Source organism: Gymnoscopelus microlampas (assembly GCF_963454915.1).
Source record: "Gymnoscopelus microlampas genome assembly, chromosome: 7".
NCBI lineage: Eukaryota > Metazoa > Chordata > Actinopteri > Myctophiformes > Myctophidae > Gymnoscopelus > Gymnoscopelus microlampas.
Genome location: NC_139944.1, coordinates 53,152,690 through 53,177,842, shown reverse-complemented (window position 1 = coordinate 53,177,842; position 25,153 = coordinate 53,152,690). Strand labels below are relative to the sequence as shown.

Here is a 25,153-nt window from a genome sequence, read left to right as displayed (position 1 = left end):
GGCCAGTAGAGCTGAACATGGTCAGTGCACTATCCGGTCTGGGGCAGTTTAAAGGCCCAATCTGGGATCGTTTTGAGTTTGTTTTGATTCCTAACTAAAACATGCAATCTTTCCTACCCCGTCATGAATCAAAAATGTAGGTCTGTTTTTTCTCCAATGTTTACAAACATTGCCAATGTAAACAAACCTCTTACAGCCCCTAAAATACAGTTTACAGTGTCAAGAGCCAAGAAGAGTCAATCAACTAGAGAATAAAAACACTGCCAAACAACTCTTGTATTATGAACTTGTACAGTATATATTACTTTGCAGTGAATGTTTTGCAGCCTAACTTGTTGTTACCTTTAAGTGAAGAACAAATACTTCTTCATCAGATCCAGTCGAGTTGTTTGTACCTTGGCTATTGGGGGGGGGGGGGGGGGGGTGTCAAAAAATACGTTCAGATCTGTCTGAAACAGAAAAGCATTTCTAATATTGCATAGCATATTCACGTGTCACGACATAAGTGCTACTTATACACTACAAGATTTTGGAGTCGTTTTTGATTACTTTCGTCAGCTCGAATGCCGTCGTTGGTCATAAAAAAAGAAAGTGGCTGACTTATTAAAAATGGCCTAAAGTGGTTGTGTAATGGACAGATGGCAGTGTGAATAAACCCTTATACTCTACAAGTCTCCCCTTACATATAGAGGGCTCTTAACTAACTGTGGAACACGTACCCAGGGACTCGGCCAGATGTTCGGTGGGCTCTCTAACCTCACCTGCAGAGGCCTAGCGGAGTGGACCCGGCAGTAAAAATTCATGCGCTGCATATGCTGCAATTATACCACAGGGAAATAAGCTGCTGAAATAATGAAACACAGTGGAACACGAGAGAGGGGGAAACTAAAACAATTCCATTTCCTTTGGAAAAACGAGGCCGCTTTGCTTGCCGCCCCTACACATACGTTTTTTTTGTGTGTGTGTGTGTGTTAACCACTTCTTAAGCCCTACTGTATTCTATACGTATTAGGCTATTCGAAAATAATAACCCCTCTACCAGCTTATACAGTGTTGATGAATTGAATACACAGACAGGACCACAATGGAAACAACAAGCCCTCAGGGCATTTTTGTGTTATCCCTTTAGCAACTTTCGCAAACTGTTAATAAAGTATTCAATCAATAAAATAAAATGTCACATGCGTTGTGAGCTTGTGGATCAGCTATTTCCCCCCCTTTTTTTTGTGTGAAACCTATTTTTAAACCTACATTTTATAGTTGCATGCCGGAAAATAGGGATAACAAGGTGAAAGTGGTTAATAAAATGAGAGGAATATTCATAATGTGCAGTGGTGGAAAAAGTACTCAAATGTTTTACATAAGTAAAAGTATCAATACTGCAATGTAGAAGTACTCCGTTACAAGTAAACGTCCGGAATTAAAATTGTACTTGAGTAAAAGTACAAAAGTATTGGTATCAAAATGTACTTAAAGTACCAAAAGTAAAAGTACTAAAATGTTTGAAAATAGCCGATCTACAAGCTCACAACGCGTCGCATCGCGACGCGTTGTGAGCTTGTAGATCGGCTATTTTCAAATAGCCTATGTATACAATAGGGCTAAAGTACTTAATGTATTTTTTGTAATGTAATAATTTATATCCGCAAAGTAACTAGTAACTAAAGTTTTCAAATAATTGTAGTGGAGTAAAAGTACAATATTTGCCTCTGAGATGTAGTGGAGTAGAAGTAAAAGTATAGACAATTGGGAAATACTCCAGTAAAGTAAAAGTACCTAAAAATTGTACTGAAGTACAATACTTGAGTAAATGTACTTAGTTACTTTACACCACTGATAATGTGACTACTAGTAGTTTCGTATCGTTCAATATCATCTTAGTTGAGGAGTAGGACATGAACCGAGGAGGAAGTGTAATTGCGCCAGTAGGTGGTGCTGTACACAAAATCAGACTTTTTCTTTTTTAATATCCTCCCTCCAGGTTTTAATATGAAAGAGGGATAGAATGGGGGTTTCACTCATGCAATAATAAAGCAAAAACTGTACAGGAAATGAAGCTATATAAATGTTACTGCACCCCCACAGGCAGTAAAAAAAACCTGAACTCTATTCATCAGCAATATTTTCTGGCAGCAGGGGCAAAGTAAGGTTCAGGTTGAGGGTTAAGTGTCCCGCTGTCTTTTTGTTGATCTTTACAAGCTAGCCGTTGTTCGTTTAACACAAGCGGAATGTTCTGCCAAGATACAGGGGCTGTAATTAGGGCTGTAGGTGTTCATGGGCCCGTTATTTGCCTGTCAATTTGTGCACTTTGCAGGATCCATAAAGGGCCCTAAATGGGACTTTTACCTATCAATGCAGTCATTGTTTTTAGTATGATGTAGCTCATGTGTTGTGCATGTGTGTCCAATAACTAGGGGTCTTAAGTAGATGGTAGCGGGAATGGGATAGACCTCTGCTTCTCAGATTTCTCCTCCGTTCGGTCGGAGGGGCTGGTGGGTTGGTGGTGCTCAAGGTGTAGAGTATAGACCCTCTCTCCTCCCCCTTGGAAAGTGAACTGTTATACAAGTGTTTTAACCCATTAAGACCGGGAACGCATCTGTGTGTCATTTGTTTTATTTCTTTGGGCTATTCAAAAATAGCAGATATACAAGCTTGTAGATCTGCTATTTTTGAAAAATTATTGAACATTTGTGCAAATCTTTGAATATATACATATTTTAAAGCGAACATTTTGTAACTATCTCATTGCTTCTGGGGATTCTACTTAATGTCTTCTAAATCCTTCTAAAGTTGCTATAATGTCAGTGGTTCTCCAACTTTTTCATATCAAACCTCCCAAAATGTTATGTATTTGGCCGTGGACCCCCATCTCAAAATATTGAATTCCAGGGACCCCCCAGAAGCAAATATTTGAGTTAAAAATGTATATATTCAAAGAATTTGCACACATTTTCATGATTGATTGAAATCCCAAAGAAATCTTAAAATGACACAGATGCGTTCCCGGTGTTAATGGGTTAAAGTAGCATTAACTTGAACTATAACTTGATGAAAACGGTTTGAGAAGACGACGTACGTGGGCCGGGGGGGGGGGGGGGGGGGCTTAGAGAGAGGTCTATTCAAGTCCATACTGATAAACAATAACAAAATAGTAATCGCAAAGGAGACCCAGAGAGAGAGTAAACTGCAGAATCATTCATTCCCTGGAGTTTGGAGAGGAAGAGGCTTGATGAGCGAACACAACGCTAACCCACAGTTAATTGCTGTGACCTCAGCAACCCAAACCAAAAAGGAACATTGACATATTGTTTGTCCAGCGTGAGACACTGTATAATTTACACTCGCTAATGACTGTCCCTGGAAACAGCAGAGCACTGCTGAAGGACCACGTCCCTCTGTCCCCGGGCTTTGGCAGCTTATTCAATGTTCCCCTTTGCAGGAGGACCCTTCTAATGGATAGTCCATCTGTATAAAGCTCATTGAATTCATATCCCTCTATGCATGCTCATAATTCAATTACAACACTCGTTTTAGTGTAAAAAAAAAGAAGGTGGAACAACAGTCCTGTGCTGTGTTGTGTGTTCTGGTCAGTTGAGGTTTGATAAACAATTCACTGTTGGCTTTGACCCGGGGGGGGGGGGCGGGGTGGATCTCCACCCCTAATCACAACAACAACAACAAATTGTGGCCGATTGGGTTCATTTGTATTTTTTGGGGGACGTTTCAAAACTGTTCTGCTGTTGAAGAAGAAAAGACATATATTACCATCGCCATAGGGTCGACCTTGACCTTCAAACTCAATCTGGCTATTAGGGACGCCCCCTCCCCACTCCCCAGCTACACCCCCAGATGTAAAAGGACTGACGGATTTGACCCCTGATCCCATTTCTTAACTAGGCTGAGGTGCCAAATAACCTTTTGACCCAGGAAGCATTTGGCAGGTTGCCTGAGCAACCCCAGATTTAAGCAATGATTGACAGGTCCATAACATTAAAAAAAAAACACAACAAACCCGGCCACGGTCGGCGACGACACTGTTTGTCCTGTTTGAGATAAACCAGAGGAAAGGCTGTTTATCTGTTTGGTTTTGAATCTTTTTTTAAAGGCGCTCCGCTATCAGATATTACGTCCGCTGAAATTGGGGAGATTAAATATTCTATTGTACTCATGTTGGCACATTATCACGCCTTAGATAGAAAAGCCGAATAAATTTCCCTTAATAAATGAATGCTTTACATGGAAATGAATGTATGAATGAATGCTGGATGGATGGATGTCATTATTTCAGATGGAGGTCTATGTTAATGAACTGCTGTGGTAGATCTGACATGTGGTGCAAATCATGTCCGTACGGCCGGGCCGGGGGAACCACGACAGGAATAAATCTGCCTAGTTTAAGGCACTCCTTGTTTGTCCTTTTGACATGACCACACTAATCCAAACGGACGGACCCCCAAATATCATTTCTAGGCAGTAGTAAAAACTGTAGCTACTTTTTAATATCGCTGCTGGTGCTTATCGTCGGGTCGGGGCTATGAGGAAGAGAAAAAGGGGGGAAAAAAACCATTTCATTATGACTGACCCAGGGGACTCCCAGGGGTTACCATCTGGCTATTGGCCACTATTACTGAGCCTCTGTTTTAGCATGCAAATGTTTCTGTTCTCACCGTTTGGTATGACATGGCTGAAGAGACAAAACTACTTATAGGGACATGTTTTTTTTTGGTGAGAGGGAGACCCACACAGTCCAATCCTCCTTACGGGTCCATTTGGTTACATTTTGTACACTCTAAAAGAGTTAATATTAAGACCTGAGGCAATTCTTAAAAATGTTTTCTAAATCCTAAGAGTTTTTTGAAAAAAATCTAAAAAACAAATTTTCAAGATTTTTCAAAAATAGCCAAAGAAATCTAAAGTGACACAGATGCGTATTGAAGTGTTTGTGTGGAAGTGTTCCCCTTCTAATTTAGAATGGTTGGGCTTGCTTACTGTAAAACTAATGAGTAGTTCTTCAGCAGTTCTTTGGGGGTTCTTGTGTTGCTACTGCATATTATCTGCTGTCGTACAAAGAACCCGTTCAGCCCCCTGTATGGTTCTTTAGAGGTTTCTCTACTTCAGCTTAGTTTAGGCATCTCTTAAGGGTTCTACAAGGTGTTATATAGCACCACAAGAGGTTCCCCCTATTATGATGAGCCTAAATAACCACTTTCAGTGCTATCTATTCTGCGCCATTTTAGCTTAGTGTGAGATATCAATGCGTTCTCGGCAGGTGTCACGGTTTGATGTGATGACCAGCTGAACAGAGTTGACGTTGAGTCTGATGGAAGAGCATTAAAATGCTCAAAATGTCACCGTTGATGCTGATTGAAAAGCACATGGGAGCACATGGGAGCTAATGCTATCAGTGTGCGCATTCTGTTCATGATTCCACGTTTGGATATTTGTTTGTCTACAGTACCTACAGGACGGATATTTGGATGCTTTAAAATGAAATCTGGAACTTATTTTGATGAATTAAAAGTTGTTTTAATCCACCTGTATGGTAGATGTACATTCTATCTAGTACATTTATTTTTATTTTTATTAGATGCAATTGTGAGCAATAGCCAAGTAAGCTAATGCAGGGGTCTTCAACGTTTTCAGGCCAAGGACCCCTTAGCTGAGAGAGAGATGAAGCAGGGACCCCCTCTATATTGTTGAAAATTGTTTACTTGGTCTGCTCTTTCAGCTTGTAGATCTGCTATTTTTGGCTAAAGTTCTCCTCAGAAAAGGGATGTTAGGGTTCAAGTGGTTAAGGTAAAAAAAAATCATATCACGCAAAGATTAGGCGCACCCCCTGTAGTGACTCTGAGGACCCCCTAGGGGTCCCGGACCCCCTGTTGAAGACCACTAATGTATCCATTGGCCAATCCTACGGTTCACTGCAGCTCAACAGTCAGAGTGAGGGGCGTGGTCTATGAACTCTGTATTTAACCCATTCAAAGCGGGAAAGCATCTCTGTCATTTTAAGATGACTTTGGCTATTCAAAAACAGATATACAAGCTCATAGCGATGATAGCGTGCATAACATTTGTGCAAATATTTGAATGTACTGTATATTTTTTAAAGCGAACATTTTTAACTCCAATATTTGCTTCTGGCGGGGTCCCTGGAACAGAATATTTTGAGATGGGGGTCCGCGTGGCCAAATACACATCATTTTGGGGGTCCTTGACATGGACAAAAGTTTGAGCACCACTGATATAGCAACCAAACAACAAAAATGATAGGCATTTGTCCGCAGACCCCCCCCCCCCCCCCATCTCAAAAATATTTTGTTCCAGGGACCCCTCCAGAAGCACAGATTTGAGTTAAAAATGTTCGCTTTAAAAGAATATGTAATATTCAAAGATTTAGACACATTTTCACCACACCCCTCACTCAAATAGCAGACCTATGAGCTTGTAGATCTGCTATTTTTGAATAGCCCAAAGAAATCTAAAAGGACACAGATGTGTTCCCGGATTGAATGGGTTCAGACAAAATAACAGTGGGTTGGAGGTGGTTCTCTCTACTCCAACTCCAGAGTGTAGAAAAGAGAGTAACGACACGCTTTGATCTCGGCGCAAAGCGGGCTATAGTTCCAAACATTGGAACTATTTCATTGAGATAGACAGAGCACGTCCGCATCCCACTCTTACAATGGGAGTCGATGCCTGTGTCAGAACTCTCTTTATGGCTCTGCTCTACTCTTCCATTGAGACATTTAGACCCTGGTGTCAGGTAGGACACCTGCTGGTTGAAAAGTAGTACTGCATGAAGCTCATGAGCCCAATATCTCCTGGCTTTCAATTTCGGTTATAGGTAAAAAAAAAAAAAAAAGAAAGTGACAGATTGCAGCTTTAAATAGAAATCGAGAGAGAGACACTGTAAATGGACTGTGCTATATCTTCTACATAGGAATTAGTTTAGTTTTGGGTTTTGGCTTATATGCCATGATTCTGCAACTTAGTAGGACTTAACCCATTAAAACCGGGAATTGTTTGATTTTTCCGTTGGCTATTACATTTTTTTTAGACATACAAGCTCACAGTGCGTCATTTTGTGCCACGCTGTGAGCTTAACATCTGTTATTTTTTATTATTATTATTTTTTAATCTTGAAGGCTACTGATTTAGAAGGCATTTGTAGAATCGGCCTCAGGTCTTAATGGGTTAAAGTGAGAAGGAATAGCATATTTATACATGTTCTATAACAGGGGTCTTCAACAGGGGGTCCGGTACCCCTAGGGGGTCCTCAGAGTTACTATAGGGGGTCCGCCAAATCTTTGTGTGGTATGAGTTTTTTTTTTTACCTTAACCACTTGAACCCTAACATCCCTTTTCTGAGGAGAACTTTAGCCAAAAATAGCAGATCTACAAGCTCACAACGCCTCGCGGCTAATTTTGGCAAAGAAGTATAGGTGTAGAGGGAAAAAAGAGAAGACCAAGTAAACAAAAATGAAACACAATTTTATACAATATAGAGGGGGGGTCCCTGCTTCATCCCTCTCTCAGCTAGGGGGTCCTTGGCCTGAAAAACGTTGAAGACCCCTGTTCTATTGCCATTATAGATTCCTGCGACATCTTCTTCAACAACCTCATTATTATTATTAATTAATTAGTTTCCTCGAGAAATACTTACTTTCATGGTAGCTACTCAGAAAAGAACAAATAAATTATGTTGCAGATTATGCTTTGCACAACCGTTTATCCACTACACAGAAATGTGCTCACTTTATCCCATTAAGACCGGGAACGCATCTCTGTCATTTTAGATTTCTTTGGCTATTAAAAAATATCAGATCTACAAGCTCATAGGTGCCGCGCTATGAGCTTGTATTTTTAGAAAAATCGTGAAAATGTGTGCAAATCTTTGAATATATTTTTTATTAAAGCGAACATTTGTAAAATGTTTTGTTCCAGGGACCCTCAAGAAGCAAAGATTTGAGTTACAAATGTACGCTTTAAACATATATTTGAAAAGCCAAAGTATAAAATAATGGTTATATAGCTCAAATCTAAAATGACACAGGTGTGAAGTGAGACACATGGCTTTCTTAGATGCACCAATTTTTGCAAAGTGACCGAACAAGATATTGGCCCTAATTACAGCTGCTACCCAGAACTTATTTTGGTAAATAAAATGTTATTTTGACCTATCTGTATGTTAAAGGTAGGGTAAGTGATTTGCTTTGGTTAAAATAAGTGTTAAATAGCTCTATATTCTGATAGTACTCATTGCTTTAGAGTGTTTGTTCAGTAAAAGGAGTCTCCTTGTCTCTCCACCTCTTTATTAAACAGAAAATGCATTTTCGTTTCAGTTTCAGTTTCATTTCCAATTTTATCCAACCAGGACAGAGAACTCAATCAGGATATAGATTAAACAAGTGAAATTGGAAGTGATGACACTAAGAAATGAGCAGGCAAAATTGGAACTGGAACACTATACAAATTAAGCTTAATGGGTACTTTCTCCTGATTGGCTGAGATTTTGACACCCTAGGGTTTTACGCCCCTTTAAGTCGATTAAAGGGATAGTTCACCCCCAAAAATACTTTCTTTCCTATCGATTAGTCACCCCATGGAGACTTGAATTCATTCATATTCGCCAAATTTGTTTTTGTTGCCTAAGCCAATAATTCGATGACCGGTAGCGGTTCCGGTAGGAGACACAAAGAGTCTCCTTTGTGTCTCCTACCGGAACCGCTGCCTACCGGTCCACTGGTCATCAAATTATTGGCTTAGGAATGTGAAAAAAATATATATATATATATCCATGAATTCAAGTCTCCATGGGGTGACTAATCGATAGAAAAAAAGTATTTTTTTGGGTGAACTATCCCTTTAACTCCTGTGTTTTAACTTCAAGTCCTCCATAAAGAGGTGGCTTAACAGCAGCTTGACCATCAATTAGCCTAGTTGTAACAGGTTCCATCCACATACAGTAGATACCCATATGTTGTTTTTTGGCTGTTTAAACTGAGTTGTACGTTAGACATTGTATGAATGTATTTATTATTGATTTTATTTTTCTGTATGTCTCTGCTACACCCCTCCCCCCCAAGCACATGACAGCTTACAGTACATAGACATGGACCACAATGACACAAGCTCTCAAGCTTGTTTGTGTTTTATCCTTTTGACAGATATGTTGTACAGTAGAGCTACAAATATGTTCATTTATAAGCATGCTTTTTCATTATTGTTGTTGTTATTTAAGAGAGATATTCTTCTCATGTTGCCATGAGGTCATTCATCGAACGATGGCTGATGATGACGTGTAGGATTTCCAGTCAGACATTCTACAGCTGAAAAGATATTCAGACAAGCTTAATAAAAGCTGGATTCTGACCTCAGCAGATTACTATGTTCTGGGTGTTTTGGTTCAAATGTTCTCTTTTAGATGATGACTGATTTTAAGTATAATCATTCTTATAATAAGTAGGTTTGGAGAGGCTTATTGCCGGTATCAGCCGATAACGCAGGAGTCTGTCTCCATTACAATGCGCTAGACCCCTAGGAGATGGAATGCTGAGGTGGAGCGCCACACCTACCATCAGCTCCCAGTATTTACCACGCAACCTACCGCTCCCAAGCCATGCTATCAATGAGTCGTCATGGCATCAGGCGCAAACAAATAAGTCAGGTCCATGCCCATTTATGGGCATATACTGATGACATCCATACTGTATATGGGCATAAAAGGGACAAGGACTGACAGATCCATGCGCTTATCAGTCAGATCGGTGGTGCGGTGTAGGTGTAGGTGTGAGGGCCGAACCTCTAGTATGAGTAAAATCGCTGGGGTGGTTTATTTCTGGAACACAGTTCTTATGACACGATCTATGATTCCCCCTATGGGAATTCCAATACAAAAAATAACCCCAAATGACCCAGGGGTATAGCGCCCTCTAGCGGCAGTGATGTCAGACTTCGTTGCTCTATTGATCATGATAACCTCAAGATGTTTAGCTGCTTGTATAAGCCTCAGTTGGACAGTGCAGAGCTGGCCACAGGTTGTCGTGGTTAACGTGCTTTGTTGTCCTTATCCAACAGTTTGCTTTACTTTGACATTTTCTCGAGACCTGTTTACTGTAATCTCAGAAAACGATACCAAGTAATTGAAAAAAAGTACAGAACAAAATCTGTGATTGTGTGTTGTACATTAAGCTGTCCAAAGGATTGGCACACTCAACTCCCAAAACAGATTCTTAACCCATTGAGACCTGAGGCCGATTCTAAAAACGCCTTATAAATCCTAACTAATGTGACACAGATGCTGTCCAATCAGGTCTAACATACTGTACATCAAGAAAGGAGCATCTGCTCTCACAGAATAAGTTTCAAAGCTTGTGTTTAACCCATTCAATCCTGTCTGTGTCATTTTAGATTTTAGTCATATGTTATACTTACTTATACAAAAATAGCACATCTACAAGCTAATAGCGTGTGTGCAGTTATGCAAATCTTTGAGTATATATATTTTTAAAGCGAACACTTGTAACTCAAATCTTTGCTTCTGGGGGGTCCCTGGAACAAAACAGAGATGGGGGTCCGTGGCCAAATACATATCTAAAACCGTTTTCTAAAACCTAACAGTATGTTGCTATATCAGTGGTGCTCCAACTTTTCCATGTCAAGGACCCACAAAATGATATGTATTTGGCCGTGGACCCCCATCTCAATATATTTAATTCCAGGGACCCCCAGAAGCAAAGACTGGAGTTAAAAATGTTTACTTTAAAAAAACATATTTATTCAAAGATTTGCAAAAACTATTTTTAAAAAGAAATACAAGCTCATTGCGCAGCACTCAGTGCCGGGCTATGAGCTTGTATATCTGCTATTTTTGAATAGCCGAAGAAATTAAAAAAATGACACAGATGCGTTGCCGATCTTAATGGGTTTAATCAATGCATCGCAGCAGCAATCACAGGATTAAATGTGTTTCGTCCCTTCTGGCCTTCATCAACGTAAACGACAAGGCAGAAACGCTTTGAAACTCATTAAGTGAGCGCAGATGTTCCTCTTTTAATTATGTGTGTTATACATTTAGTCCAGTGGTTCCCAAACCTTCCTGGATCAGGGCCCACCCATCTGACCACTTAACACGACAGCCGTGTTAATGACCGGATAGGTGCATGGGCCGCGTGCATCCTTCTTACTGTGTCTGTATTAACCACAGAGTTAAAAAATCACACCCTGTGTGAAGGTAGCGGCGCCTTTGATACATTTTGTCATCGATATGTGTTTATAATGTGTTTATAGCCATGTGTCACGTGAAGCTTGACCAATCACTTTGTTGACGGGTCTGACCAATCAGAACGTTGACGGGTCTGACCAATCAGAACGTTGACGGGTCTGACCAATCAGAACGTTGACGGTGAACACGGACAAAGTCAGGTATAGAGCAGGATCCGCTCTATGCGCCGCTAAAAAAGAATAGAGAGGGCACCAGAAATCCCCGCCCATCCACTTGTTTGGAGCTGCTCACCCAGCGCATACATACTCCCTTTTCACCTCTTCTTCCGGGTTGGAAAATGTGACGGGTGGGGCCTATTTGGGACCTATGTGATGTGTTTTGACCCTGTGTGCAAGCTTGTGCACAAGCTCGTGAGTCGAACCCATTGGTCGAAATCGTTTTCGCTCGTTCATGTGTCTGGCCCCCAGCCGTAATAAGCTGTAATACCTATGATCTTCTCTTATTGTTTTGTGTCTGTATTAACGTGTCGACGCCCCCCTCCTGTCTCCTCTCCACAGCGGAGCCCCTGGTGCAGGTGGACGGGAAGCCGAGCTGCTGCTTCTTCAAGTTCAGCCCCAAGCTGATGTTCACCAAGGTGCTGAAGGCCCAGCTCTGGGTGTACCTGCGGCCGCTGCAGCAGACCTCCACCGTCTACCTGCAGATCCTGCGGCTCAAACCCGTCACGGACCAAGGCAGCCGCCACATCCGGATCCGCTCCCTGAAGATCGAGCTGAACTCCCGGGTGGGCCACTGGCAAAGCATTGACTTTAAGCACGTGCTGCAGAACTGGTTCAAGCAGCCGCACACCAACTGGGGCATCGACATCAACGCCTTCGACGAGAGCGGCAACGACCTGGCGGTCACCTCGCTAAGACCCGGGGAGGAAGGGCTGGTAAGGACTGTCAGACCTGTCCTGGGGGGGGGGGGCTGGCATGGGGCGTCTCCTTCTTCTTCTAAAGTCCCATTCATACTTAGAATGAACGAATGGGGGAATAGCCCGACCTATATCCGACCTACAAGCTCACGGCGAGTCGCGTACGCGACAGGTTTTGAGGTTGCAGACCTCCTGCGACGCGAGCTTAACCATGGCTTTAGGCCAGGGGTCTTCAACAGGGGGTCCGGGACCCCTAAGGGGTCCTCAGAGTTACTACAGGGGGTCCGCCAAATCTTTGTGTGATATGTTTTTTTTTTTACCTTATCCACTTGAACCCTAGCATCCCTTTTCTGAGGAGAACTTTAGCCAAAAATAGCAGATCTACAAGCATGTGAGCTTGTAGATCGGCTATTTTTGGCAAAGAGGTGTTTGGTGTAGAGGGAAAAAAGAGCAGACCAATTAAACAAGAAAAGTTGAATCTGAAAAAGAATTTTATACAATATAGAGGGGGGGTCCCTGCTTCATCTCTCTCTCAGCTAGGGGGTCCTTGGCCTGAAAACGTTGAAGACCCCTGCTTTAGGCCCAAGAATCAAGTCCATGACAGCTCACACAATGTGGAAGTTTAATCATGTTTTGGTCCAAGAGGGAAAAAAAAAACGTTTGCATTTGAATTTTGTCAGAAATAAAGTCTAGTTTTGGACCGCGACGGAGGCACGCCTCCTCAAGTGAACGAGAGGCACCACCGAGTGAGCTATAAAGCGAGCGAGTTGCCGTGCAGAACGAACGTTGCAACGTTATGGGGCGAGCGTTTGCCCCAACGGCCACTCAGAATCTAGTTCTAGTTGTATAAAACTTATCACGCCCCCCAGCCCTGCAGTGACATCACCCTAACCCCGCCCAGCCTGTCTTCCCTCCCCAGAACACGGGCCAATTGTGTTCGTATAGACAGACCAGTGATTTTCAACCTTTTCCATATCGAGGTCCATCATTTATTCGGCATTTGAGCCACTGACCACCGTTTGATGAGATTTAGACTCTCAGACCCAAAACTTTGAATATTTCTTCTACATTCTCCAATTGTGTTAGACTTCTTGTAAATTAAGTAATGCAGATGTTTAACAATTACGGGTCCATTTGGTTTCATTTTACGCTCTCAAGAGTTAAAGATCTATAAGGGTCCCTTTGGTTAACAACTCTCCATCCTTAAGCTGGGGACCACCTGGAACCCCCTTCAAGGACCACTGGTGGTCCCCGGACCACTGGTTGAGAACCACTGGTATAGACGCTCCACAAAGCCGGATGCAGCCTGACAGGCTCACATTCATTTAACTATAAAATCCTCTCAGATTTGTATTATTATTATAATACCACTTTACAGCATTAAAGTGGTTTAATCTGCAACAAATAAGAATAATATGCAACATGGCAGTTCCATTCCAACAATATGTTGTATGATTGTAAAAAGTCTGGGTTGCTGTTGGAGATGACCTGTGTGTATATTGCCTTGGCCATTCTTGCCTGAAGCACATATTCAGTTTTTGCTTGAAGAGGATATGAGAACAAGTCTCTGGAACCTTAGTTTTTTCTAAATATCCATTATTTTCCCCCCGTTCCACCAAATCTCTCTGCTGATAATAGCTGATCTATAAGATCACTACGCATCGCAATGCAACACATTGTGAGCTTTGTTGATCTATATCTTCGACAAAATGTGTTGCACCACAATACGGACGTTTAGGGTTCATGTGGTTTGAGGATCTATTTCTGAATCGTATGGGACAGTGATCCTCAGTTAACCCATTAAGACCGGCAAAGCATCTACAGTATGTAATTTTAGATTTCTTTGGCTATTCAAAAAATAACAGATATACAGAGCTTGTAGATCTGCCATTTCTTTAGAAAAAAAAAAATCGTGAAAATGTGTGCAAATCTATGAATATATATATAATTTTTTTTTGTTCAAAGCGACCATTTTTAACTCAAATCTTTGCTTCTGGGGATTCTACAAATGTCAGTTTTCTGAAAAAAAAATGTTTTCTGAAAAAACGAATGTTGCTGTAATATCAGTAGTTCTCAAACCTTTTCCCATGTCAAGGACCTCCCATCTCTGCGGACCCCCATCTCAAAATATTTTGTTTCAGGGACCCCCATATCGAAGTAAAGATTTGAGTTCACTGTAAAAACATATTCAAAGATGGGCACGAATGATCAAGATTTAGAAAAAAACTGCAGCTCTACAAGCTTGTAGCGCGGCTTGTATAGTAGATCTGCTAATTTTTGAATAGCCAAAGCATAAAATAATGGTTAAAGTGGTTACACAGATCGTGATGCTTTCCCGGTCTTAACGGATTAAGTAACAAACACCCAATGTTTACTAAAGTGGTCATTTGGGCCAGATCGTGACAACACAGAACAGGGGTCACCTCTGGTGTCTTGGCCAGTAAACTGGCTGCTCTCTGAGCAACTCAGCAGCATGCATTGTTTTTCTAAAAAGAGGAGGGACAAAAAAAAAAGAGAGAAGATCAGAGAAGCAGGCATGTGTACGAAAACAAAACGAAACACAACAAGCAAAAGAAAGTCCAACTCCCCTTTCTCACTGATCCTCTGGGTCAGCTCTTAAAGCCCAAGCTGAAACCCTGAACCCCTTTGGCCTTTTTCGGCTTATTTCCTCTTTTGAATGCGTCACCAAAAAAAACTGCGCTGGAGCCCAGCTGGATTCACTGTGGGGAGAGGAAGGCTTTGTAAAATAAACACCATGGAGTCAAATATTTGCTCCTCTCGCCCGTGCCCAGGGGTCAAGGTTATGGTAGCCTGCAGATGACCTCCCGGGTCAGAGGTCAAACTAAGCATATTGGCTGTACTATAGATCAGGGATTCTCAAACCTTTTTTCATTTCAAGGACCCCCATTTGATAAGATTTTATTTATTTTATCTCCGTGACCCCAATCTACACTGTCAAATCCAGAGTGTTCATTTACCTCTGAGAGTGTACGTTTGTATACTTAAGTTAGAGACCCATGAGGTGTCATTCATTCGGTTCCTTACTAACTATAATTTAGCCGGGAACCCCTGGAGCCATGCTGGGGGTCCCTGGCCCCCCCCACCTTGAGAACCAATGATATAGATGATAGACATGGCTTTGGCCAGCCTTGACCATTGCTACTCTTTGAATTGCCACTCAAATGTAATGGTACTACTTGCTTTGACAGACATTTACAATCTAAGTCATATATTTTGTGGAATTATTTGATATAGATTCCAGATACGTCATTTATTTTATTTGTCACTAGCCAAGGCTCCTTTCAAGCCAATCCGTTTTTGGGGAAAGAGTTTGCAGAGTTGTAGACTTGAGACTTATAGACTCAGACTTTAAGGGATAGTTCACCCGCAAAATGACTTTTTTTCTATGGATTACTCACCCCATGGAGCCTTGAATTCATGGAGTTTTGTTTTTGTTTTTGTCGCATTCCTGAGTCAATAATTTGATGACCAGCGGAGACTCATTGGAGACTCTTACCTACTGGTAAGTATTTTTTTTTGGGTGAACTATCCCTTTAATTTTGGGAACATCAGGAGTTGTGACCTGACTTGGACTACTCTACTGTGAGACTGGTCTGACATGTGACTTGAACACTTGAACACTTGATAGAAAAGACTTGATCAGATTTGATTATAAATATTTCATTTTAAAACCGCGACAGCGCGAACGATATACAGTAATTGGGATCAGTTTCAGAGCAATTAGATTTTTTGATTGATTGATTGAATACTTTATTAGTGAAAGTGGAAAAAGCCGCGCAAAATCGTGAAAACTTGTACAAATCTTTGAATATATATTTTTCAAAGCGAACATTTGTAACTCAAATCTTTGCTTCTGAGGGGTCCCCCTGGAACAAAGTATATTTTGAGATGTGGGTCCGCGGCCAAATACATATCATTTTGGGGGTCCTTGACATGAAAAAGTTTGAGAACCACTGGTTTAGAGCACGCGCTCCAAAATAAAGACTGCATGACTGGCTCAGATACAAATTTGTATCTGAGCCAGTCATGCAGTCTTTATTTTGGAGCGCCGCTTTTGGTATTTGATTTAACCAGTGGTGTAAAGTAACTAAGTACATTTACTCAAGTACTGTACTTAAGTACAATTTTGAGGTACTTTTACTTTACTGGAGTATTTCCAATTGTCTATACTTTTACTTCTACTCCACTACATCTCAGAGGCAAATATTGTACTTTTACTCCACTACAACTATTTGAAAACTTTAGTTACTAGTTACTTACGGCTAAAAGCTCACAACACGTCGCGATGTGACGCGTTGTGAGCTTGTAGATCAGCTATTTTCAAACATTTTAGTACTTTCACTTTTGGTACTTTAAGTACATTTTGATACCAATACCTTTGTACTTTTAAGTACAATTTTAATTAATTTAATTTTAATTCCGGACGTTTACTTACTTTCAGTATTGATACTTTTACTTAAGTAAAACATTTGAGTAGTTTTTCCACCACTGGATTTAACTTTTCTACGACCAGTTGCAAATTGCAGACAGGTGCTCTTTTATGGTGGTTTTGAAGGAGGGTAGGGAGTCACACGTTTTGATGGCTGTTGGTAAAAGTAGGTTCGGAGAGGCTTATTGTCGTTATCAGCCAAGAACGTGGGAGTCGTTCCCCGATACAGTGCGCTTGGACCCCCTCTGGGAGATTGAGCGCCACACATACCGTCAGCTCCCAGTGCTTAACCGCACGACTTGCCGCATCTAGGCCGTGCTACTCATATACACTAAGATGGCGATGCCCGGGATCGAACTCATGACCTTGTGACCGTGTGGTCTCAAAGTGGGGTCCGGGGACCCCCAGGGGTCCTTGGGGGGATTCCAGGGGGTCCCCAGCAAAAATGTGTTAATATAGCATCACAATAATTGTAACCACTTTAATATTTTACACTTTGGCTATTTTTGAAAAATCGTGAAAACTTGTACAAATCTTTGAATATTTTTCAAAGCGAACATTTGTAACTCAAATCTTTGCTTCTGGGGGTCCCTGGAACACAATATTTTGAGATGGGGGTCCGCGGCCAAATACATATCATTTTGGGGGTCCTTGACATGAAAAAGTTTGAGAACCACTGGCTTCCAGCATGTTTTACAGAACAACAACGTTCTTCAGTGTGGACGCTCACATCGGTATTGTTATTAGCTATAGTTATCATAATTGTATCACTATCACAGGCCTGGTTTAGTCTTAGTGCGGTGCTTTGTGAACAGTTCTGTCTCGTTTGTTTGGAATAACCGTGGTAACTAGCTGGGCTCTGCCAAACTGTTGTGGATATTCAGTTGAGGCGATGGTTCAGAGAGAGCTACAGTATGCAATGAAAGACTTAACCACTTGAATCACAGAGTCTCTATTCTTCTGCTGGGAACATTCGCTGATAATAGCAGATCTACAAGCACGTAGGGACCAAGTACAGTACATAGCCCGACCCCGGTCAGCTAAGTATCAATTTGCTAAGTACAGTATAGAGTGTTTAAGTGGTTAAAAACAGCTCTGATGTGTTGAAGTGAATTAGGATTACATTTTTTATATACCGCCCCAAGTGGTCAGGGCAAAATGCTCTCTGCATTTCCTGTCGTGTCTCCACTATTACTGTTAAATAAGGCTTAATAATTAATGCCAAAAAAGATATACTTTCTAAATAGAAATTAGGAATCAAATGTATCCAAAGTCCAAGTACAAATCTGAACAGTCAACAGTACTGATTGGGTGAATACTGAATAATACACAATACAATTCTCAATCACCATACATAAATTGTACAGTAGCAGGGGAATATCAGTGAAAATGTTTTTTTTACTATTATTTTAAGACAAAAAAAACAAAAACATTCAGGATGTTGTACCCTTGATGTTGACATCCTGTGTAAGAAACCACAAATTACTGTTATTTCTGCCATGCAAGTTTTCATGGATGTGATCAAGTAGAAGCTTTACTGTATGTTGAAGAATGCACTCAGTACTGAAAGGCTCATGAAATACTTAAAACAACAGTAAGAAAATGAGTGCTTTATCTGCTAGCAGAATCATGAGCCATATACACTTTATTGCTCGTCAAGTAGCGAAAAATAGCCAATGTATCAATTCACTATTTTCGTGAGCTTGATAGATCTGCTATTTCCACGTGAATGTTTGCCTTATTTCTGCCAAAATGTTTGTCTATTTTCGCCTATTATGCCATTCTCAGAATAGGGACGCTGGGGTTCATGTGACACCAGAGAACTGCCTACAAACACGCTAAAGAATATGAGTGCTAAAAGGTACACCGAGGTGAAGGAATGGTGTGAGATCCTTGCTAAGTGACGCGGTAGCTATTCTCCCACAAAAGGCCATGTTTTGCACTCTCAATCTTAAATTTACACTCTGGATTTTCGCAGTGTGTTTGTGACCACTGACCTGGTATAATTTGGATGAATCATTATTACATAAGACGGAACACCAGCTAGTTTGGATGTCAACAATTCGGAGAAAGATCAAACAGACCTCAGTCGTCGTGTTTACTACTCTTAAAGTAGCTTGATCGTCGGCACAAGTCACGGCTCTGTGGCTCACTAGCTTTTAAAAGATATTGGGTCCAGGCCTCCTATCAAGCATTTAACAATCCTTAAGGTAGTACAAAGAGGGAATTAAGCGCAATTGCGTGCAAGCTTGTACCCCATAAACCTTCACAGCACAGTCTCTGAGCTGTTTGAAAGGGTTTTTTTTAAGCCATTTTGAGCATAATGGTTTCATACCCCTTTGATCTGCGCGAGCAAAATGGTTTTGGCTGGTGCCAACTGGTCATAGAACCAAAAACCTGAGCATGATGGTGTATGTACTTAATCATCAGTGATTGTTCAGTTTAAAATGATTAAAGGCTGGATCCACAATTCTGAAGCAACGCCTCAGCCTTGCAGTGTGTGTGTGCATCTCGGTAGAGCAGGGGTCTTCAACAGGGGGTCCGGGACCCATAGGGGGTCCTCAGAGTTACTACAGGGGGTCCACCAAATCTTTGTGTGATAGGATTTTTTATTTTACCGTAACCACCTGAACTCTGGCATCCATTTTCTGAGGAGAACTTTAGCCAAAAATAGCCTATTTTTGGCAAAGAGGCTATAGGTGTAGAGGGGAAAAAGAGCAGACCACGTAAACAAAAAATGTTGAATCTGAAACACAATTTTATACGATATAGAGGGGGTCCCTGCTTCATCGCTCTCTCAGCTAGGGGGTCCTTGGCCTGAAAGCGTTGAAGACCCCTGCGGTAGAGCAAAGAGTTGTGAGAGAGACAGAGAGAGTTGTTGTATTCTGTGATATTATGATAATACTTCAAATTACCACAAGGCTTCATCCGGTAAGACCGGGAACGCATCTGTGTCATTTTAAGATTTCTTTGGCTATTCAAAAATAGCAGATCTAAAAGCTTGCCCCCCAGAAGCAAAGATTTGAGTTACAAATGTTCGCTTTAAAAAAATATATATATACAAAGATTTGCACACATTTTCAAGATTTTTCAAAAATAGCAGATCTACAAGCTCATAGCGCGGCACTCGGGGAGCACTATGAGCTTGTCGATCTGCTATTTTTGAATAGCCAAAGAAATCTAAAATGACACAGATGCGTTCCCGGTTTGAATGGGTCAATGATTGGGGCCTTTAATCTTCCCTTTAGAGATGATTGTAAAAATGTGTTCTTTCTGTTATTATAACGATATTATATAACTAGACCATACCCGGTCGACGCATCCGTGGGGGGATATGCGCACATGATCTGGCAACCCGGGAGGCAGTTCGTCCCATAGCTGGGCAGCCCCGTAACCATGGCAACATTGTTTGACACATAAACGCTAATAAGAAGCTGAGATTTGATGAAATTGAAAAACGGGCTTCACAGTTAAGTTCAGATGGTAATGGTCAATGGCTGTGTGCAAAATCAGAGCAATTGGTCCAGCCAGTGAGGAGAACCGGGTAGCTTCACCTCCACTACAAACGCACAGAGGTTACTAGAATTATAGTAGGATGTGATAATATCAACATAATCTTCTTTGCTACCCTTTTTGCATAATATCCTACAGTGGTTCTACAGGGCCCACTTGAAAAAGGGCCCAGTGTTTGTGGCCCACTCGTCTTTTTTTCTATCCCGCGTTTCTTTCTCTATATCCTCTCTTCTCACGGAATACTAAAACAGATATGGAGTTGATTTTGACAGCAAATGTGTTGATTTTGACAGCAAATGTAGATTTAGTTTTAGTCATAGTCTTTTGAATAAAATTTCATTTAGTTTTAGTCATATTTTAGTCATCTGAAATGTTTTAGATTTAGTCTAGTTTTAATCGACTAAATATCTTAAGATTATAGTCGACTAACAGTGATTTAATCGACTATAATGTATTGTGGCGGTGCCTTGATGGCGTCGTAATGGCTGTTTTTACACTTGGTTGCATGCTGAAAATAGCAGATCTACAAACTCATCTACAGCTTGTAGATCTGCTATTTTCAGAGCGCAACACCCGAGCGCAACCAAACATAAAATGACTTGTCTTTTAGTTCTACTGGATCTCTTCTCCACTAGTCCATCACTCACTAACATTTTAGTCTAGTTTTCATTTGTTGACGAAATTGTCAATATATCTAGCTTGACACGGCAGCCATACGTCTACCGTGTTGAGTGGTCAGCTGGGTGGGCCGCATGCGTGTTCAGAGCATGTTTATTTTAACCCATTAAGACCGGAACGCATCTGTGTAATTTTAGATTTCTTTGGCAATAAAAAAAAATAGCAGATATACAAGCTCATAGTGCCGCACTATGAGCTTGTAGTTCAGCTAATTTTGTATTATTATTATCTTTTTTTTAAGAAATCGTGAAAATGTGTGCAAGTCTTTGAATACTGTATGTATACATTTTTAACTCAAGTCTTTGCTTCTGGAGAGGGGTGAGGGAGAACAAAATAGAAAACAAACAAAATAGATAATTTCCCATCAAATATTTTAGCCTGGTAAAACCATCCCGGTCGCGTGAATTCACATTATCATCAAATCAAATCAAACTTTATTTATATAGCACGTTTACAACAGCCGAGCTGACCAAAGTGCTGTACACATGGTCAAAACAAAAACAATTTAAAGCATCAAAGCAAATTAAAAACATCAAAACAATTCAACAAAAACAACTCATGTGCATTAACACGTAGCAAAAGTTGCAATTAGGTGAACTCAAATGCAGATAAATGCCAGGGAGAGAACAGATGGGTTTTAAATAGGGCTTTGAAAACCCCCAATCGACTGACTGGGCAGATCTGATGATTTCTGCAGATCATGTGTCTTTTTGCATTAGTGATGTGTCGTTCATGATCGATTCGTTCAAAAGAACCAGTTCATTTGCCGCGAACGAGCTCGTTCACTTTCTGAAACTGTTACGTTCACGCGCGAGTCGCGACGTTAAAAAAAGAAACGCTCCCGCGATGGTGTTTTAGTTTTACACACATTATAAAACATACATTAACCACTTTAGCCCTATTTTATACCTTTGGCAATTGTGCCAATTGCCAAAACTGTAATCCTGGGTGCTACTCTCCCTCTGCCAGCCTGGGGAGAGCCCCGAACTGAGCTCATGCTTCCTTCAATGCATGAGAGGTTAGCAGGCCGCTTCTTATCACCTGACAGGGGGGAGTCTCCCTGGTAGGACGTATAGCGCCACTGTGCTGTAGGAGGGGTGTAGCTACCATGTGATGATTTGATTGACAAGCTACACAACCAATAGCATTCATTGCCCACACCCCCACTCTGGTCCCAACCAATAGCATTCATTCATTTCCGGTTTCTTATTTGCATATTTGGACCGGATATAGAAAGATGGCGGATTTGAAATCGTTGAAAAATTGGCTTCATTTACGGTCTGTAGAGTTTATGGGGCGTAAATTTGTCCATTTATTTTTTTACAGTCTATGGTCCATTATTGGATCATTACTGTACTATGTACAATTGTCTTTTTCAGCAAACCATTTAACCAGTGATCTCCTATAACCACCTCTTCGTCTGTCTCGCCCCCGCCCCTCCCCTCCCCCACCCCCACCCCCACTGATTCCAGCAGCCGTTCCTGGAAGTGAAGGTTCTGGAGACGACCAAGCGCTCCCGGAGGAACCTGGGCCTGGACTGCGACGAGCACTCCACCGAGTCGCGCTGCTGCCGCTACCCGCTGACGGTGGACTTCGAGGCGTTCGGCTGGGACTGGATCATCGCCCCCAAGCGCTACAAGGCCAACTACTGCTCCGGCCAGTGCGAGTACATGTTCATGCAGAAGTACCCGCACACCCACCTGGTGCACCACGCCAACCCCCGGGGCTCCGCCGGGCCCTGCTGCACCCCCACCAAGATGTCCCCCATTAACATGCTCTACTTTAATGACAAGCAGCAGATCATACACGGCAAGATCCCCGGCATGGTGGTGGACAGGTGTGGATGCTCTTAAGTTAAACCACCGGGGGAGGAGATATTATAAAACGCACACTTATAATGTACAGCCACCACTTTGCATCATCTCCACCACCCAGAAAAAAAACCTTTATATGGACCTATCTGTCCTTCCTGGCACCAGAATACAAACCCTCGGCACCAGATATCACTCTTTTACTCTGTCACATCCCACTGGACTTACAAGTTTTTTTCTGTTAATTAATTTTATTCTAAGTGTAAAAAAGGTAAAAATGAAATATGAAACAAAAAGGAAAAAAAAGAAAAAAGGACTGAGTGATAGAAGTACACTTTGGACGATTTTAAAGGTGGGGGTGTTGGTGGAACAGCTTCAGATAATGATAAATAAGACAAAACTAAGTGTTTGTTAGTTTTGGTTATTTTTGCTCAAGTTTTTTTTTTTTTTTTTTTAACAATGGCATCTTTGTGAGATGTCCAGGATGGTGGATGGAGATAGCAGGAGACATGAGCATTTACAGTATTCTTTTTTTTTTCTCCTTCAAAGCATTTTAAGTCCTGGGGTGAAGAAGAGTTGAATAAGTTATGTCAGCTTCTGAAAATGCTTTACTTTGCTGATACACTTATATTGGTGGGATGAGATCCACATAAAATGTCTTGAAAGGGAGGCATGGTTTTTATTACTTTGCAATACATCAGAGAAAAACTCAGCATAAGAACAAAACAAACCGTCCCTGCATGCTGATGAATACGACAAGAATGAATCCAAAAGCTTGTTTAGAGAATTCTCTAGGAGCGTGTTGCTACTAGAGACTTCAGGAGATCCAAAAAAAGCCAAGCCTGCACCCTCTATTAATGCATAACACCCCAGTGTGACATTCTTAAGAGTCCACGAAACCTTTAACTGTTACTTTGATCTCCTTTTATTTGTAGTCTTGTAAAACACAAAAAGAAAGAGATGAGGGATAAAAGAGATTATTCCGTTTGACTCCATCTTTTAAGAGCGAGTAGCTCTTCATTAAACTCAACAGTGCAATAACCTTTTTTGTTTTGTTTTTTAAATCTAGTAGTTCAAATGAAGTTAGATAAGTTCTAAAAGTAATCTGTATTGTAGATGCACTCCGAAGTCATTTGGCACTGTGTCAAATAGGAATGGGGCAAACTGTTTGCTCAGTGCAAGAGCTCTGCTACTATAACAATAGATTAGAGCTGGTCTGGTTATATCACAGTTCAAGGGGGAACTCTCAAACTTTCCTCTATTTAGCTATAGCATAGGAAAATCACCACAACACCATCAACCAACCCCTGCATACGTGGATACAGATTGTGGGCTCAAATGCACTGTTTCATTGCTCAACGTGGTGTGAGACTGAGCATGTTGAGCCTAATTGTAAACATGTTGATATCATCATCTGTTCCTATAGTTACTATGATGCGTTCTCCATTCAAGAATATAGCTCAGCTACGTATGTAAAAGTACAGCCACCATGCAAGGGTGCCAGTGTGTGTTCAGTTCACATGTTTTCATTCCCAATGTGTAGTTCATGGATTTAGAGTGATATGACAATTACACATTGCTATAGCAACAACTTAACTTATCCATGCCACATCCTGCAGTCATGTTCATGTGTCTGAATGAGTTTTTTAAAATGACAAACATGGTATTGGCTATACAATTCCTGACACACGCACGCACGCACGCACGCACGCGCACACACACACACACACACACACACACACACACACACACACACACACACACACACACACACACACACACACACACACACACACACACACACACACACACACACACACACACACACGTATATGTAATCTCACAGAGGAAAATAAAATTAAAAAACAAACTAAATCCAATATCTAACAAGAATAAACCAATAAGAAGTCCAGCTTCCTCTGGTCAAACATACAGTAGTCCTAATGGGTCAAACAGAACAACAATAGAAGTGCAAGAGAATGCAAGTAAATGGATATTTCTAGCTTATAGAGAACGCATTGGACTCCTTTTTTAAATGCCCCACCAACCACACTCAACACAACCTCAGCTGTATCATCAACATGCAGAGAATATTGGAAGTGCTTGAAACATAGAGTAAATTAGTAAACTTGAAGTCTGTCTTGTCTCCTGGATATCAAAGCAAAGATATCCCTTTGTTGTAAACGAAAGCACTATGCTGTTGGATAAAGGAAGAGCCTTCTGACATTATATATAAATGATATATATATATGTATATATTTAAAAAGAAAGGGGTACAAAAACCTTTTTTTGGGGGCACTCTACCTTACCAACGATAAATTTTGCACTATGGGACGTTCATGGCGATAGGAGGTAAAGTGTTGTTTGTGTTATTACAGAGCACAAGAGAGCTTGTACAATATAGGATAAAGGAACTCAAGCTTCTGGTGTTGTTACCATGTGGATAAACTAGAGAGGTTATCACTTCTTTTTTTATACCATCACGCTTTCCTGACTTGTCTGAAGCGGGGGGCCTGTCCATAATACACTCACACACTCACACTCTACCATCCAACCTGGAACCC

The 25,153-nt window shown here is 41.2% G+C and overlaps 1 protein-coding gene across 1 annotated transcript in view; it reads left to right on the top strand.

Annotated features, from left to right (window-relative positions):
* The window catches only part of LOC311049205 (growth/differentiation factor 11-like), a gene marked incomplete at both ends in the record, with an annotated part of 49,848 nt that extends 27,217 nt beyond the window's left edge, over window positions 1–22,631 (top strand). Inside the window, 2 exons of the mRNA XM_084062698.1 lie at window positions 11,782–12,155; window positions 22,251–22,631. Coding sequence (XP_083918824.1) covers window positions 11,782–12,155; window positions 22,251–22,631 — 755 coding nt within the window. The remainder of the gene's footprint in view (window positions 1–11,781; window positions 12,156–22,250) is intronic.
* Window positions 22,632–25,153: the final 2,522 nt, after the last annotated feature.